This window comes from Cryptomeria japonica, chromosome 3 (assembly GCF_030272615.1).
Source record: "Cryptomeria japonica chromosome 3, Sugi_1.0, whole genome shotgun sequence".
Taxonomy (NCBI): Eukaryota; Viridiplantae; Streptophyta; class Pinopsida; order Cupressales; family Cupressaceae; genus Cryptomeria; species Cryptomeria japonica.
In genome coordinates this window covers 721,053,968-721,071,990 of record NC_081407.1, presented here as the reverse complement: position 1 = coordinate 721,071,990, position 18,023 = coordinate 721,053,968, and the positions used below count along the sequence as shown (strand labels likewise).

At 38.1% G+C, this 18,023-nt stretch overlaps 1 protein-coding gene across 1 annotated transcript; it reads right to left on the bottom strand.

Annotated features, from left to right (window-relative positions):
• Window positions 1-1,183: 1,183 nt before the first annotated feature.
• Window positions 1,184-7,014, bottom strand: LOC131064325 (importin subunit beta-1). Its single transcript, XM_057998431.2, has 3 exons — window positions 6,794-7,014; window positions 2,855-5,287; window positions 1,184-2,659 (listed from the first exon to the last, which is right to left on the bottom strand). Exons 2-3 carry the CDS (start codon window positions 5,278-5,280, stop codon window positions 2,461-2,463), a joined length of 2,625 nt encoding a protein of 874 aa, XP_057854414.1. The 5' UTR covers window positions 5,281-5,287; window positions 6,794-7,014; the 3' UTR covers window positions 1,184-2,460.
• Between the last annotated feature and the right edge of the window lie 11,009 nt (window positions 7,015-18,023).

Sequence of the window (18,023 nt, the reverse complement as noted above, 5' to 3'; positions counted from 1 at the left end):
GTAAAGCAACCACCAAGGTTGAAACCCCTGCTGCTGGACCATTGTGCTCGCAGGCGTTGTCTTCGTTGTACTCACGGGTTTTATTCAATGTAAAGTACAAAATACCATCTAAAGTGGACATTGCCTCATCCACAGATGCTTGTAATCAAAATGTTGAAAGACGATATATTTTATCCATATACCATGAAACTTGCCACAATTTTTTGTTCTACATCTTGAATCAAAGTTTTCTGTTTCATTTGGAATTAGATGATTTGTATTTTACTTACAAATTTGTAATGATGCTAAAATTGATATGAGGGGAGAAAAGTTCAAAGATTTAAGCAGAATAAGAAGAAAATAAATAAATAAACAAATCTAGATTTCTGAAGCCTTGAAAACAGTTATTCTCAGGATCTAAAACTAGCATTAGTCCACGGGAGTTATGATTTTTGAAACCATGGTCTAAATTAAAATGCTTAGAAGAGGCATTTCTTTTACATCAGCACCATAGACAACAGTGGGGCTACAAGAGAATTAAGTGGCTCACTCATTTTTAGAATTGCCAGATATTCTGGACCAAATAACCACCAATTTCTAGCAACTCCTACTCTGGACTTTACATACAAAATTGACAATTTAAAATATTACGATGCAGACCAGAAATTTGTTCTAGCGTCTGAAATCTGTTGAACTTAATAGAATACAGGCGAAGTTTACATGCTAAAATTGATAAAAATTGTTCAAGCTTCACTTACCTGCCAATGCAACATGACCCTTGAACTATGTCAATCAGGTTTGATTGTAGGTTAACATTCAAATCGAAGTATACATTAAATTAAACTAAAATAATTCTTCTAGAAGCCCATTAAAAAAGTAAAGATGTACACCATATGAGCCTTCACACACTTATGATGTGGCTGCTGAATTTGTAATAAATTTGAGGGGTTAATAAATCAAAACTGACAGTTCTCGCATCTTGCCTTACCTGTCAATCTAACATGGCCTTTCAAACAAGTCAAATCAAGATTGAATGTGGGTGAATATCCAAACCAAGGAATATACATCATATAATCAAGATACTCCTTGCAAAGTCCCACCAAAAAGTAGAGGTGAACATCATTTGAACCTTCACAAAGCCGTGAAATTGTTGGAAACAATAACCAAAACAACCAGATATTGCAGGTGAATGTATAAACATAAATTCTGCAACAAAAATATCATCATTCCTCGTAGACAAGTAACATGGATTACATGAAGCATTTTTACATATCCCACTATACAAATCAAAGCTTTCTTATTTGGTACAAAACATCCTTCAATATGATAACGCCTCTTCGACCCTTCTATTTGACCATCACAAGGTGGTCAATCAAAACCAATACCACTTGCATTACATTACACCAATCAAAGGTTTCAATAGTCGGGTAGATCACAATATGGTCAAGATCAGCATTCCAAGCCATAGTCAAAACAATATGGCATGACTCAAGTATCCTTCAAAATGTAGGAGGAGCCATCTAATCCACAACAACGTCTAGCTCTTTGGTCAACATTGACATGCATGTGAGAGCAGATAGAAGACGGATCAATCTAGCCACACTATAGTTGACATGAAAAAGCGAGCAGATATGAAATAAGCTTTCTAAAGAAAAGAAAGAATGAATATGACCTACATTAGCAATGCATTGCAGAAATTCATTCTGCAAACCTGTGCTTTTTCAAAGCATTCCCGATAAGAATGCAACTGGAAAAAACCATTGCACCCATCCAATAAGAAAAGAAAAAAATATAGAAAAGAAATGCCAAAAGAAAATGGAAAATGGAGTACCAGGAGTGTACAGATAATAAAAGGTAACAAATGCAGACGCTTATACTCTATGACCATGGCAAATGCAACAGCATTGAACCTGAGAAAGCAAATCTGATTTCTCACAGATGTATAGTAACAACATCCTTAACCAATCAGTCTCGACCATGTGCTTTCTGGCACATGACAAACTAAGACCCAGTTGACATGCAACGCAGCAGAGGCAATGATAAATTTTCCTCTCATGCAATCTTGGTATTGCCGCTGCTACATTTTCAGCCTGTCTTTATGCTTCCGTAAATACAGCAAAAGCATGCAAGGTGAATATGCTAACTGTTGGCAGAGCAACAGTATTAAGGGCTGCTTTCATTAATGTGAATGCAGCATGAGCTCTCTGAGGACAGGTGACAATCAGAGCTTAAGCAAGACTACAATGTTTGCAGCTTGCAGCAAGTGATAGAATAGATGAAAAGTTAGCAGAGGTTGGAACAAATTCCAGAAACCCCTCAGCCAAAAATCTGGCTCTCAACATGATTTCCCCAAGACCCCTTAGAATGTTGGCAATCTTCACGTGGAAACATCATTTGACACAAGGACAAGTATGCAACCCCAAACACCTTTAATGTGACGCACCCAAACGACCATATGCATTTCGAGAAATTTCAGATAAATCAGCTTGAAACAACTCGGTGAACAGTCATTTGAACCCATTCAGCAGTCTCCTTTATCAGTTGATCACTAGATGACAAGCATTCATCAACAAAGTCTTTGTAAAAGGCTGATTGCCTTAGCAAAGGTGCTGCATTTGGCCCCAATGTGTCCGCCAAGTCACCAAGAACTCCAACTGCAGCCTTTGTCACCTGTTCATCCCTGAATACACATATGACAATATTAAACTCTATTAAATTCTGAAAACTAAACTGTCTTTAGAGGTTTTTTTCCTGAAATTCAAAAACAATTTCAAAGATTGAATTGCTTGAACTATTCATAAATGTCTAAAGGATCCCTGATCAATAACTACCAAGAACTGCTATCTCCTCCAAATGAAAATGAGATGATACTTACATGTCCTTTTCTTGATAAATACTCTCAAGAAACTGTAAAATGTGACCTGCATAAGGTATCAGCAACTCAGCCTTGGGTGAGTTTTTAAAACCTTGAAAAATTCCCGAATATGCCTCTAGAATTCCATTACGCAACTGATTAGTGTATTCAATCATTTCATCATCAGCACCTACAGACTGTGCTGATAGCTCTGCTGCCCCTTGCAGCATAGGCATTGCATACATCAAATACTTCTCAAAATGGCCCCCAATAGCCAACGCAATATCTCCAAAACAAGAAAATATTGGAGGCTTTACAGATCGGTGTAGCTGGTTGCTTGACAGATCTTTCAGAAGCTGTGTCATAATACCATCACAGAAAGGCAATACCTTGTCATCCAAAGCCCTGCATATATCACCTACCACACCCACAGTGATAGCACAAACTTGATACTCTTCAAAGTTTTGAAGACCCATCTCCAAATATCTGTAGAATTCTTGCATGTACTTCCCGAATTCCACACCTGTTGCATATGCAAGAGCTCCTATTGCTAGCATTGCTTCCTCATGAACAGTGGCACTCCGACATGCAAATACCCTTAGGAAAAGGTTCATCATTTGATCAGCATATTGCAGAATGCCATACTTGGACTCAGAAGCACTCAATTTCTGAATGATCACTTGTAGGCAACCACACAGAAGTCCCTGCAATTCACTCTGCTTTTCTTTCCCATCTGATGATAGTTTTTGTGTTTCAAGTGTGTCATTGAGCTTGCGCATGATTACTGGAATAAGTTGCATAATGATAGGTGAGGTTTCCTCTGTTGAACATCTTACAACCTCATTCAAGGTCTCATATGCTGAGGCCCGTAGCCTAGACTCATTTCCATCATCCCTATCTGCTGTATCAAGAAGAGCCTGAATAATGTTCTGCAAAAACGGAGAAAGTGGAGAGGAGATTGCCTCCCCATCTTCGTACCCTTGGGCCAGAAAATACAAGGCACCACAAACTTTCTCAGAAACATTTGGCACATCCTTAAGACTCTCAATTAGCACTGAAAGAATATGTTGGAAATTTGACTGTGTAATTATGGGTGCCTCCATCATTGGACCATGTAGAAATTCAAATATTCTACCAAGGGTCCATGCAGTTGTATCCTTCACATGACTATTTTGATCTTTCATTGCAGACAAAATGAAGTTAAGAGCAACATTCACAAGAGGAGTCAACTTATCAGGTGATGGACCTTCCAGAATTGACCCAAAGGCATAGGTTGCTGCCTCTCGCCGTCTCCAATCTGGCTTTGATATGTTCTCTTCTACAAATGGCATAACCAGGGGAACAATATCATCTCCAACAGTTTTAGCAACAAGCCCCAGGCAAGTTCCTCCAGCCATGGACAGATTCCAAGCCCCTTCATCCTGATCCTGGTCCTCTTCCTGCTTCAAGAGTGTCTCTAATAGCATTGGCACAAGAGCTGGAAGTGCCTGCTTAATGAAATAAAAGCAAGGAAAATCCGAGTCTCCACTTAAATCCCCTCCATATTCTTCTTGTATATCAATTTCCTCATCACAGATGGAACTCCAGAACTCAATTGCTTGGAGAGCAACAGGTTCTTCATCTGTTTTGACAGCCTTTGCTGTGATGGAAAATATATGCTGCATATATGAAGCCAGCTTATCATAATATGTTGAAGATATCTGCACTAAGCATTCAAAGGCAGCTTGCCGAATTCTCCGTTCAGGAGACAATGTTGCTTCACAGACTACCTCCATTATATAATTCCTCTCCACTTCATTATCAAAATTTGTCTGAGCAAAATTCAAAGCATTGGACAATGCTCGAGTAGCAGCATACCTAACATCACTATTACCCTCAGATGAATTCATTCCCTGCACAACAGCTGTAAGGATAGAATTCACCTGATCCTGAGCGAGAACATCTGCAGCGACCTCCTCACATACATAACCCAGAGTTTCCAAAGTAGCCTGCTTGAGATGAGCAGGGGATTCTATTTGTGGGCTACCCATGTTAAGCAATAAGACTTTGATGAGCTCTGGCCAGTGACCTTGTGGTAACTCAATACCAGCAATTTTTGCAATAACCTGTGCAGATGTAGACCTTGCATCTGAAACAGGTGAAGAGAGGGTTTGCAATAAGCACCCTTTGATCTGGCTTTTTACAGTCCCATCTAAAGCAATCCACCCCTGTACTAACAGAGCCTTTCTGCGTGGCTCCTTTGCATCTAAAGTATTCTTCAAAATCAAACCTGCAAGCTTACGGCTGTCCACAGGTTTATCATTATTTGCTAGCTCACTTGACAAGGATATCAAAAAAGCTGGCAGATTCTGCTCTTGGAACTGCTTCAGATTCTCCTCTGCTAGCTTCCGGACAGAGCCATCAACTGATTGTGCATTAAGAAGAATTTGTGTAACCTCAAGGGCCATATTTTACCTGATCAATAATGCAGGTGTCTCAATTTTTCAAACTCAATGAACCAGATCACAAACAGAAACGCAGACAAACAATGAACACAAAGCAATAAATGACCTCAGAATACACTCAATACTCACAGAATGAAATTCAAAACAAGAATGAATAATTTTAGAAACTCATTTGAAACACAATATTCAGCACAACTGTAGAAACTGTTTAGATTTGCCCCTCTATTTCCTCATCAATTAGTAAACGTATCCATATTAAGCAAGGTTTTAGTAATTCTACAACAAATCAGCTATTCTTTCCTCTCCTCAATTGATAATGTATAGCTACAGATTTGTTTTATATGAAATTTTCCGTGGCGAAAGACTCACTTAAGACATAATAGCATTTTGTTCACTAAGAATAGATAATGATTAGCATAGGAAAGAAAGTAGCAATCAAGGAGTACATCACAATGCTACAGTCTAAATTTCCAGATGCTTGTCACTATATATAGGAGGGTATTCAACAATATTGCTAGTGGATCAAACTGAATCATCAAACAAAACCTAAACTAGATATTTCCAAATTCCAATCTACAATCTTAGTTCCTGATTCAATAATCATTTCAAATCCAGCTATTTGTCATAATTAATGCAGATAGCACATCAAGTTAGCTAAACGAAGAAAGCAAACACATAAAAGCACTGAAAAAACATCAATCACACGAAAAATATGAAACAATAAATGCTTTATCAAAGCTCTCGTGCAAAAAAGAAAAAAAATATACTAGAGTCCGGACACTTAAGAGCATCATCACATATTTGGCTGTCGCATACACTTTCTGATCATTTCTCTAGACAATTCAATAACTTGTTTTATATTCAGACAAAAAAACTGTTCAATCAAGGATGTATGGCTACAGATCCTCCTCACTCTAGCAGGAAAAACATAAACCATTTCACACAGAAATCTGCATTCCACAAACGGGAATCCTATCAATCAAAATGGGAGCAGTCAGTAACTCATTCTCCACATACAGTAGATTGCGATCAGGATCAAACTAAAATTCATATTTTCACTCTTTTCAAAGTCAATCCCTATCTCCATCATATGGATTCAGTAAACTCTTCTTCTATTTCTTCTCGATTTAATCTCCTAATTCAATGATCCTTTCTTAATATATATCTACATCATACTGTTCCAAGGTTTTCTTCTTCTACTTCTAAATTTAAACCCTAAGTAACTAATTAAATATAAATTTAAGCTTTTCTCAAGATTCAAATCTACAACAGTCAAATCAACGCCTCTTCCACCGAAACCCTAAAGCTATCGATCCAAACCCTAAAGCTATAGATTCAAATCCAAATACTCTGGTTCGAACCCTATTTAACCACAAATCTTGCAATTCTCATTCTGGATACATAAAGTGATAATTCGCAATATGAAGCTTGCGTGATCAGGCCAAGATTGGCGGTATATCATTGGCCTTTTAGTGTACAGTCTACTAAATTCGATAAAACAGAGCTCAAAACTTACCTCTTTGAAAGCTAATTTTTGAGAAGAACGAATCACAGAAGAGTGATACAACTGCCAGGAATCTGCAGCGCCAAATCTTAGACGTGGAATACCCTCGTTAAAAACACAGAGGTCGGAGAGCACATAAAGCCCGATCTGTAGATTTCAGCATTATCCCTTAAATATATTTTTATATAACTATATAACCCTAATCAGTGAGCTGGATCCCTTTTCAATTCTTCCCTGTTTTTTTGCACCACGAATTTTGACGTCATACGGTCCGCGTTATAAGGCATATTCACGTCTGAGGTCTGACAGTAATTTAGTTAATTACTAGTTACCACTTTGCTTTTTAACTCGTTAAGGAATGTTAAACATCTCTTCCACTTTCTTTCGTACAAAGTTGTAGTTACGGGCTCGTATCGTTTATTCCTCCATTTTATTATTTTAAGATTCACTTGTATTTTCTCAAAAAAATATATTAAAAATTCATGTTTTTGAAAGAATATTGTGTATTAAAAATTTATATAAATTATTAATATTTAAATACATAAATAAAATTATATAAGTATATTGACAAGTCTTATTAAGGAGGTGAATTTTTCTCATCATTCAATTTTTATATAATTTTAAAAGTAAAAAAAGATTCTACAAATATATTAATTAAAATTAAAGAGAAATTCAAATCATAACAATCTGTAAAATCCATGAGGCACATCCAAATCATAACAATCTTTAAAGTCTTGGTAAACAAGATTAAGCCTTTTCTTGATGGCCTCATCAACCATAGTAAAAAAGGATTTGTCCTAGGTAGACAAATTCTTGATGTTGTTATTATCACGCATGAGGTCCTTCATTCCATGGATAAATGTGGCCAACCAAGAATGGTTTTAAAGCTTGAAATATCCAAGGCTTATGATAGGGTGAGCTAGGATTTTCTGCTCAAATTCCTTAGGAAGTTTGGGTTTGGTGACAAATTGCTCAACCTAATTAAGGAATTCATCTCTATTGTTAAGTACTTTGTCTTGGTCAATGATGTCCCTAGGGAGTCTTATGGTGTGACTAGGGGGGTGCGACAAGGTGATCCCTTGTCCCTTGCCTTTTCATTATTCTTGTTGAAGTTCTTGGAAGAAATTTCATCACCCTTGTTAATAATGGGGCCTTGCAAGGGGTCAAACCTACATCCATTGTTCCACCCATGGTTCTACAATAGTTTGTAGATGACACTATTCTCTTTGGGGCGGCCTCAATTGTGGAAGCTTGGGAATGGAAAAACTTCCTCAATCACTATGTGGAAGCTTTTGGTCAACAAAGAAACTATGAAAAGAGCAAAAATTTTTTAATATTGCTGACAGACTACAAGGTAAAATCAAAGTTATCTAGGGATGCCAGACTGTTGCACTGCCGGATAGTTACCTTGGATTACCCCTCACGTTTAAGGAAGTCTCTAATACCTTTTGGAACTCTATTCTTGAAAGAATGTGGAAGAAATTTGCAAGCTGGAAGGCTAGTGGTGCAATCACGAGAGGGAAAGTCCTCAAAGAGAGTAGTCTAGATCGTGCAGCAAGAGTTAACACAACAAAAGCAACACAATGTGATGGAGGCAATGTAGAAAAGACTGTATTATATCATAAAAATCAATTACAATTTGTCGGCAACATGCGGGCTCACAAAATTCAACACACAAGCTTGATTACATACATGCTCATTACAATATCTGGGCTCAAGCAAGAATGCGAGCCAACTTTGGACCTCCTAACCTTATGATTATTCTTCCTTATGCTCAGAGTTGACTTCCATGTGCTTGATTACATTGATTTATATGATCTAGAATGATCCGCGTCGACCCAAGATGAAACAAATGTTGATGAACAAGATGAAACGTGTGAAACAATAAGGTTGGCCTTTGCCAAGGAGATCCTTCCGAAAAATCTATAGAATGAAGTGTGGACTCAAGGGAAGGTTGGCCACACGCTAAGGAACATTGGAAACAATGAACTGAAGCTTCGCAAGGTACAGAGATGATCTGCAAGATTCGCCAATAGCAAATAGGTCCGAGTGGTTCTAGTGTTTTAAGCCAGAAAATTGTCTCAGATTCCAGAAGCGATAACTTATCAGAAAAAGATTCAAATGTCCCACGGATTTAGGATATGGTAGATGAACATGTCCACGAACAAAATCCAACTCTGCAAGATCCTATGAGAAAATGCAAAGAACCATAGAAAGAAATGTTGAAACTGTAAAACAGGAAACAAACTAAAAAGAAAATGTTTTTGGTTGATGCAAGATTGTCATGAACCAAGGATGCTCCTACATCAAACATCTGAGGTTGTTGAAAAAAAAGTGAGTCTCTCACTTTGTTGGGGTTAGAGGAAAACCAAGACGGTCTACCTCTACCTAAGAAATCCAGGATGAACCCTCAACTAGTTTGTCTTTCCACTTCACAAGATACTCTCTGTATTGGTTGCTCTGGGTGCTACACCCAATCCTATTGTCCAAAATGTCTTCAATCTAATCTAGTTCCCTCATGGTATTTGTTTCTTTGATTTTGTTACATTGTCCTCACTAAATTTTGCCTCGTGATATTGATGTAGATCTACAATGTTGAATATAGGTGAAATACCCAAACTCTCTAGTAATTCCATTTCATATGCATTTCTGGAACTGAATTTCTTCAAGATCTTACAAGGTCAAAACTTCCTCATCTGCAACTTACTATAGGTTCCCACTAGAAATCTCTCTTTTCTCAGATATACCATCACTTCATCGCCAACTTCAAATTCCTTATATATCCTCTTTTCATCTACTTTCTCCTTATACTTACTGTTCATGTCCTCCAAATGATGTTTAACCTGAGTATGCACTATCTTCATATGCTCTGCAAATTCTTCTGCTTCAGCACTCCTTTTGTCCTCATTATTGATATCCCTCAACTCTGATATACCTCTAGGGTATGCTCCGGTAATAATCTCAAAAGGTGTTCTTCCAGTACTTTCGTTCACCTAATTATTGTAGGCAAACTCTTCTTGTGCAAGGATCAAGTCCCAACTTCTGATTTTCTCTCCAGCTAAGCATCTCAACAAATTTCCCAAACTTCTATTTACCACTTCTATATGTCCACCAGTCTGGGGGTGAAAATTATAACTAAATTTCAATTTTGTCTTCATCTTCTTCCAAAGTGTTCTAAAAAAATATCCAACAAACTTAGTGTCTTTGTCATAAATGATGCTCTTAAGTAATCCATGTAATCTCACATCTTTGTTAGAAACTATGCTCTTAGGTAATCCATGTAATCTCACCACCTCCTTGAAAAATAGGTCAGCAACATGCACTGCATCTATTGTCTTCTTACAGTGTATGAAATGTGTCATCTTCGAGAATCTATCCACTACCACAACTATAGAATCATTTCATCTATGTGTGTTAGGCAATCCAAGTATGAAATCCATGCTTATGTCCTCCCAAGGTCTCTTCAGAACTGTCAAAGGCTTATACAATCCAACATTCTAACTATTACCTTTTGCAAGTTGACAAATCCTACAACTTTGCACAAATTTCCTTGCATCCTTATGAATCTGGCCAAAAATAGTTCTCACTAATCAATGCCACCATCTTATGAACACCAAAATGTCCGGCTAATCCTCCACTATGCTTCTCATTTATTAGGATTTCCCTCATAGAACTCCTAGGTATACACCACTGAATTCCTCTAAACAATAACTCATGTCTTGAATGAAATAGTCCAAGCACTTACTTTTATCCATCATAATTGGTTCCTTACAAGCTTTCCAAGGTTCCGTAAATTTTGGGTCATCCTCATACAAGTTCTTCAATTCCTCAAAACCTAATACCTCCACTCTCATCTCTGTCAGCAAATTCCTCCTTCTGCTTAATGCATCAACAACTCTATTTGACTTCCCACTTCTATGCTTCAACACAAATGTTTAACTCTGCAAGAACTCCACCCATCTCATATGTCTCTGACTCAACTTACTCTCATTGTTCAAATACTGCAAAGCTTGGTGATCAGTATACAACACAGACTCCTTAGACAACAAATAATGTCTCCACTTCTTCGATGCTTGAATTATGGTATAAAACTCTTTACCATACACAAAATATCTCCTTCTCGCATCATTCAACTTCTCACTGAAATATGCTACTGATCTTCCTTCCTGACTTAACACTGCTCCAGCTACATTCTCGCTTGCGTCACAATCCACTTGAAATACTTTGCTAAAATCTGGTAAAGCCAACACAAGCTGCTTTGTCACCTTCTGCTTTAGCAATTCAAAACTCCTACTCTGGTTGTCCACTTGAAATATTTCCTATCTCCTCTCATTGTTTTTGTCATAGGGCTACAAATTGAATTGAAATTTTTGATAAACTTATGGTAGAAACTAGCCAATCCATGAAATGATCTTACCTCTCCAATGATTTTCGGTGTAGGCCATTCAACAATTGCTCTTACCTTCTCAGGATCCATCTTCAATCCATTCACAAATGTCACAAATCCAAAATATATTAACTCTTCCTTCATGAAACTGCACTTCTTAATGTTTATCAACAACTTTTCTTCCCTCAACTTCTACAAAACTTGTCTCAAATGCAACATATGCTCTTCCTTGGTCTTATTGAAAATCAAAATGTCATCCAAATATACAAGAACAAACTTACCCAATAATTTCTTCAATACCTCATTCATCAACCTCATGACAATACTTGGTGCATTAGTGAATCCAAACAACATCACCAACCATTCATGCAGTCCTTCATTTGTCTTGAATGCTATCTTCCACTCATCTCCTTCTCTGATTTTGATCTAATGGTATCCACTCTTCAAGTCTATCTTTGTCTAGTATCTGGCTCCACTCAGACAATCCATTATGTCATCCATCCTAGGAAAAGGAAATCTATACTTCACTATGATCTTGTTTATTGCTCTAGAGTCGGTACACATCCTCCATTCTCCATTCTTCTTAGGTGCTAACATTATTGGTGTTGCACAAGGACTCAAACTTTCTCTAATCAAACATTTCCTCAACAATTCTTGCACTTGTCTGTTCAATTCCTCATTCTATGTCGGTGTTATTGGGTGGGTTGCTATATTAGGCATTAGGTCCATGCAATGACTGGTACTTCTCACATGGGTAATCCATCAGGTACATTATCTAAAATGATATCTTCATACTCTTTCAACAACTCCTTTATCTCCTCTGGTTGTTCTTTTGCATGCTCCAAATCTTTAATCTTCTTAGGAACTATAGAAAAACATACATTCTCATGATTCATCCCATCTAGGAATTTCCTTCCATCCACCAAATAGATTCTAGCACTTGTACAAACTTCACTCTTCAAAGGCTCCTCCAAGGGCAACAAAGTCTTCTTCATCCCATTTGCAACAATGGTGTATATATTTTTCCTCCCATCATTTATTGCATGTATATCAAATTGCCAAGGTCTACCCAACAAGATATGACAAATGTCCATAGGCATAATATCACACAAAACTTCATCATGATAAGATCCAATTTTCAATTTCACCAAACATTTTTAATTTATTAGTATCTTATGATCATCTTGAATCCATGCTATTTGATAAGGTTGGGGTGCTTCAATCTTTCCAACTTCAGCTTATTCACCATCTCTTCTGAAACAAGATTATCTGAACTACCACTATCAATAATAACTTTATAACACTTACCGAATACCTTACATCTGGTCTTGAACAAATTCCTCATTCGCAAGGATTCTTCATCCTCTCCAGTATGACACAAATCTCTCCTCATCACCAATAATTCTCCATCTTTCAGTTGATTAGTTGATCCGGTATGGTCTTCTTCCACTAATGTTGTCCTTCCAGTGTTCTTAGTCTTCTTACATTCAAAAGAACAATGTCCTTATCCTCTGCACTTAAAGCGGGTTCCTCTAAACACTCTTTTATCTTGTCTTTTGTCATCTTTTCCATAACCCTCATTCTAGTAACCATTAGGTTCTCTTCTCCAGTAAAAGTTTCTATCATCCCTCCAGTATGCACTTCCCTCTCTACTAACTTCCTTGTCTTTATTTAGATATGTACAAGGTTCTCTTACTTTGGAATAGCTTCTTCCTCCTTGAAATCTTCCTCCAGAAAACCTTCCACCTCTACCTCTTTGTTTATGCTCATGTCTTTTGTTCAACTTCTCTTAAGCTTTCAGGGCATATTGATAAGCTTCTTCAACACTCAACAACTTGATTAGATTGTGTTCATCTTGTATAGACATCTATAACCCATTAGGTACCTAGCAATTTGTTCGATCTCATCATCAATATGTCTGGATCTAATATTCAACTTGTAGAATGCTTTGGTATACTCCTTCACACTAGATTCCTTCCACTTTAGGTTCTGCAACTTCTGAAACAGATTCACTTGATAATCAACAAGCATAAACTTTGATTTCAACTTGCTAAACATCCACTCCCAAGATTTGATCTTCTCTTTACCTCTTCTATGTCTATCTACTTGCAAATATTCCCACCAAAGGGTTGCATGACCTTTCAACTTAGTGCAATCATATCTTACCTTCTTATCTTTCACGGACTTCAAAATCAAAATACTTTTCCATCTTCGTGATCCAATCTAGCAATTCATTTGAATCCAACTTTCCATCATAATCCAATGGGGTGAAATGTGGTCTGGTATTCATTCTTGACAATTCTCTTATAAACCTTTCTTTATCTAGATCATTCGCTAGGGGATTTGCTCCTTGTTCTCCAGCTACTTCTTCTTCTTATTCATCATCACTCACATATGCAACATGTCGATCTCTTCTCTGGGCCATTTCGACAGCTTCCAACTAGGCTTCAATTCCTCTCAACATTTCCATCATAGCATGGTCTACATTTCCACGCGCTCCACCACCTCTAACATTTCCTCTTCACGCCATCTTCACGCTATTCCTCTGCAGCTGCAATGCGGATCCTCAATCTGCCACCCTACAACAAAATCTTACAGGACTGTGCAATCTCCAAAACAAAAACTTGCTCTAATACCACTTGGTGCAATCACGACAGGGAGAGTCCTCAAAGAGAATAGTCTGGACCATGCAGCAAGAGTTAACACAACATAAGCAACACAATATGATGGAGACAATGTAGAAAAGACTATTATATCTTGAAAATCAATTACAATCTATTGGCAACATGCAGACTCACAAGATTTGACACATAGGCCTGATTACATACATGCTCATTACAATATCCGGGCTCAAGAAAGAATGTGAGCCAACTTCGAACCTCCTAACCTTATGATTATTCTTCCCTATACTCAGAGTTGAATTCTATATGGTTAATTGCATTGATTTATATGATCCACGTCGACCCAAGATGAAACAAATGTTGATGAACAAGATGAAACATGTAAAACAACAAGGTCGGCCTCCGCCAAGGAGATCCTTCTGAAAAATCCATAGAATGAAGTGCGGACCTAAGGGAAGGTTAGCCACATGTCAATGAACATTGGAAACAACAAACTGAAGCTCCACAAGCTACTGAGATGATCCACAAGATTCACCAATAGAAAATAGGTCCAAGCAATTCTGGTGTTCTAAGCCAGAAAACTGTCTCAGATTCTGGAAGCGATAACTTGCCAAAAAAAAGATCCAAATATCCCGCAGACTTAGGATAATGTAGATGAACATGTCCACGAACAAAATCCAGCTCTGCAAGATCTGGTGAGCAAATGCAAAGAATCGCAGAAATAAATGCCAAAACTGTTAAACAAGAAACAAACTGAAAAAGAAAATGTTTTTGTTGATGCTAGATTGCCATGAACCAAGGATGCTCCTACATCAGGTAGACTCCTTAGTAGTGTTGGCAAGCTCCAGCTCTTGGCTTCCTCTCTACAAGGGATCCATATCTACTTCCTTTCCTTGTTTAAGATCTTAGCCTCCATGGTTGAGAAGTTTGGGAGAATCCAAAGGACCTTCCTTTGGATGGGCATGGAAAAGAAGAAGAGGTTGGCCTTGGTTGGATGGGACAAGGTTTTCTATTCGAAAGATAAGGGAGAATTGGGAATTAGGAAAATCTCATAGTTTAACAAATCCCTCATGGCTAAAACTGGATGGAAACTAGCTCTTTACAAAGCTGACTAGTGCCATATTATGAGTACTAAGTATCTTCATCAGGAAAAGTTCTACAAAATACTAAATTTAGAGGGGCTCCCCAATGGTTCTAGGATCTAGAATACTGTTCTCAAGAGCAGGATCATTATCTCTTTGGGTCTAAAATAGCTTGTTGGTAATGGGGTAGCATCTTTTTCTGGGAAGATACTTGAATTAAGGACAAACCATTGGCTTCCTTCCCCTCCCTCGGGATATTACAAGATTGTGCTAAAGCCTTTTTGGGGCAATGGGTTGGAGATTACCTTGCTCCCAATAATTATTGGAAGCATATCACCCTTTGTTGCCATAATCAACCCCACCTATTATGTGATGTTTTGGAGGTGCAAGACATGCTTAAACAATTCAAATTGCCCTTTTTTCCCCATGAGGACAAATTTATATGGCAACTAAATCTTGGGGGGGATTTCATAGTTAAATCTTATTATCATTGCCTTCTTAAAGATAACAATTCTCCAGATTGGTGGAGGAATACCTAGAACAATCAGGTCATTCCCAATCCCAAAATCAATTTAATCTAGTGAACAACTCTTCATAATAAAATCCTTACCCAAGATAATCTCATCAAGAGGGGATTTCAACTTTCGAATAGATGTATTATGTGCAAAATGGAGGTTTGAGAGAGCACCTCTCATTTGCTTCTTCATTGTAATTTTTCTAGATTCCTTTAGGGGATGGTGTTCCAGAGATTGAATCTATGTTGGAATATGAATGAGAATTTGGTACACTTGATCATAGAGTGGAAGGGGTCAACAATTTACCCTCTTATCAGTCAATTGTGGAGGTAAATTCCACCCCATCTGGGATGGAGTATTTGGAAAGAAAGGAATAATAGGATCTTTCATGGTGTGGAGAACCATGTTGATGTGGTTTTTAGGTCCTTCCTCAAGCTCCTATTGGAGAATCTCTTAGTCACCCACGTCAAGCCCTCAAGTTCTTATCCCCCTACTCATTTAGGTGTTGAAGTGGCCTTGCACTAGGGCCTTCCCCACTCCTTTGCAACCTTTGACAACACCAAGTGAATGACTAGGATGAACACCAAATGGCAACCACCTAGACATGGCTAGTACAAATTGAACTTTGATGGTGCTATTAGACAGTCCCAGGGTTTGGTTGTTGCTAGGGGTGTCCTAAGATCACATATTGGCAAAATGGTAGCTGCCTACACTAGCAATTTTAATGGTTGCACTACCAATCAAGCTGAGCATATGGCCTCAGCTTGGGGTCTTAGGATAGGCCTATCTATTGGAGTGTGATCCATCACCATTGAAGTTGACTCCAAACTCATTATTGATGTTGTCAAAGGACTAAACATAATCAATTGGTCTATTGATGGCACAATTAGAGACATCCATAGGTTAACTCTAGGTTTCAACTCCTTCGAGATTGGTCATGTTTAGAGAGAGAGAAACAAGGTGGTAGATGCTTTAGTTGCGCTTGGTCTTCAAATTGAAGGATTGAGATGTTGGAGGAGGATGGAATCCCTCCCAAATAATGTCCAACTACTCTTGAATGGAGAGTGTCTTAATCAAAGTTCCCATGGGTAGTACTCTTTGTATTAGAGTCTGCCTCCTTCAGTTTGATCGTTTTGGTTGGAGAAGGTGGGAGCTTTTGAATTTGAATTGGCCTAAATTGGCATTGATAAGGAATGATATAAATATGATGTGGGATACTAGGCTGGAACGATGACCTTGGTGGCCAATTCATCATCATGACGTGGCATTACTTCTACCTGCTCTTGTTGACAAGGCACTTTGGTTGTATTGTGGATTACATGACTTTCTCGAAAGATTGTGCTTTGATGAATTCGACTAGGCTTTACTGGACACATGGGTAAATGGGCAATGATGATATTTTAATCCCCCCAAAAGGAAAGATGACAAATTTAAATTTGGGTATCCCATCTCAAGGTAAGGTTTACCTTTTGCATGTGCCACATAATTTGGGGGTAAGGAGAAGTAATTGCACGATTTTGGGAATCAAAACAATAATGAAAATGCAATGCCCATTTTAGAAAGTTGATGTTCTATTTTTGTTATCATTGTTGAAAAAAGGGTTCATGTCTCTAGTTTTATGTGATAATCTCTCCGAGTCCATTATGGGTGTTGATAGAGTGTGCTATGAGAGACAAGCCAGACGAATTCAAAAACAACCCCCTTGTTTGGCATTACTATTTGGAGGGAGGGGTGGCTGAATATTTGGAGAGCTTGAAAGGGTTTGATGAGCAACTTTCGGTCCAATTTTCCACATCCTGGACCAACATAAGGGTTGTTTTAGGGGGGATTTTGTTTGAAGTCTTTGAGGAGTTTATTGCCCAAGATATGGGCTTTTCCTTGGAGGGAGGGAGATGGAAGATTACTAGTCATGTTGTTAATAGTGATATCCTTAATAATTTCTTTAAGGGGAAGGAAGCCCCTATTAAACTGTAGGGTAGCTTTGCCATGGAAGAATGACCACACTCATGGAACTAGGTATGCCTCATGATTATGAAATATTTTACCCTTGAGGGTCATCAAAAGTTTTTTTATTACTATTACATGCCTCCGATAAATCATTTTAAGAACAATGACACCATTTGTCTTCCCTTCTATCTGCTCCACTCTCTCGAAAGCTCCATCAAGGAAGCTTTGGACCCAAAAAATGAAGATAAAAGGTCCATTCCTCTCCACCAGGGTCTAATTTACAAAGTTTATTCCTACCATCTTTCCTTATGCCCACCTAGAAATATTATGATGTTCCACACCCCACTTCATACTTCGCACCCTCTAGCTACCTATGCGAGTGGCATTGCTTCCCCCATAATCTTCGAGCTCTTGGGTGAAGCCTTTACCTCTCCACTCATTACTTCCTCCTCTATGACTATCACTGAACTTGGCCCTCCCACATTTTCCTCACCTATTGCTAGCACTCTCAAAGAGAAAAAACCCACATGCTCTAAGGGCAAGAGAAAATCCTTGGGTAAAAGGAAGTGAATTGTCATCAACAATTCCAGCTCTAAAGAGAATGAGAAAGAGGACCCCAATGTCAAGATTAAAGGGAGGAGGCAATCACAAATGATTGCCTCTCGTGATGAGAGCGACAAGAAAGGAGAC

What these genes read in the sequence shown, in the direction of transcription:
- LOC131064325 (XM_057998431.2), bottom strand. Translation starts at nt 5,280, where the DNA reads ATGGCCCTTGAGGTTACACAAATTCTTCTTAATGCACAATCAGTTGAT. An exon ending in ATTTATCAAGAAAAGGACAT is followed by an intron (nt 2,660 to 2,854) that starts GTAAGTATCATC and finishes ATGTGTATTCAG; the next exon opens with GGATGAACAGGTGACAAAGG.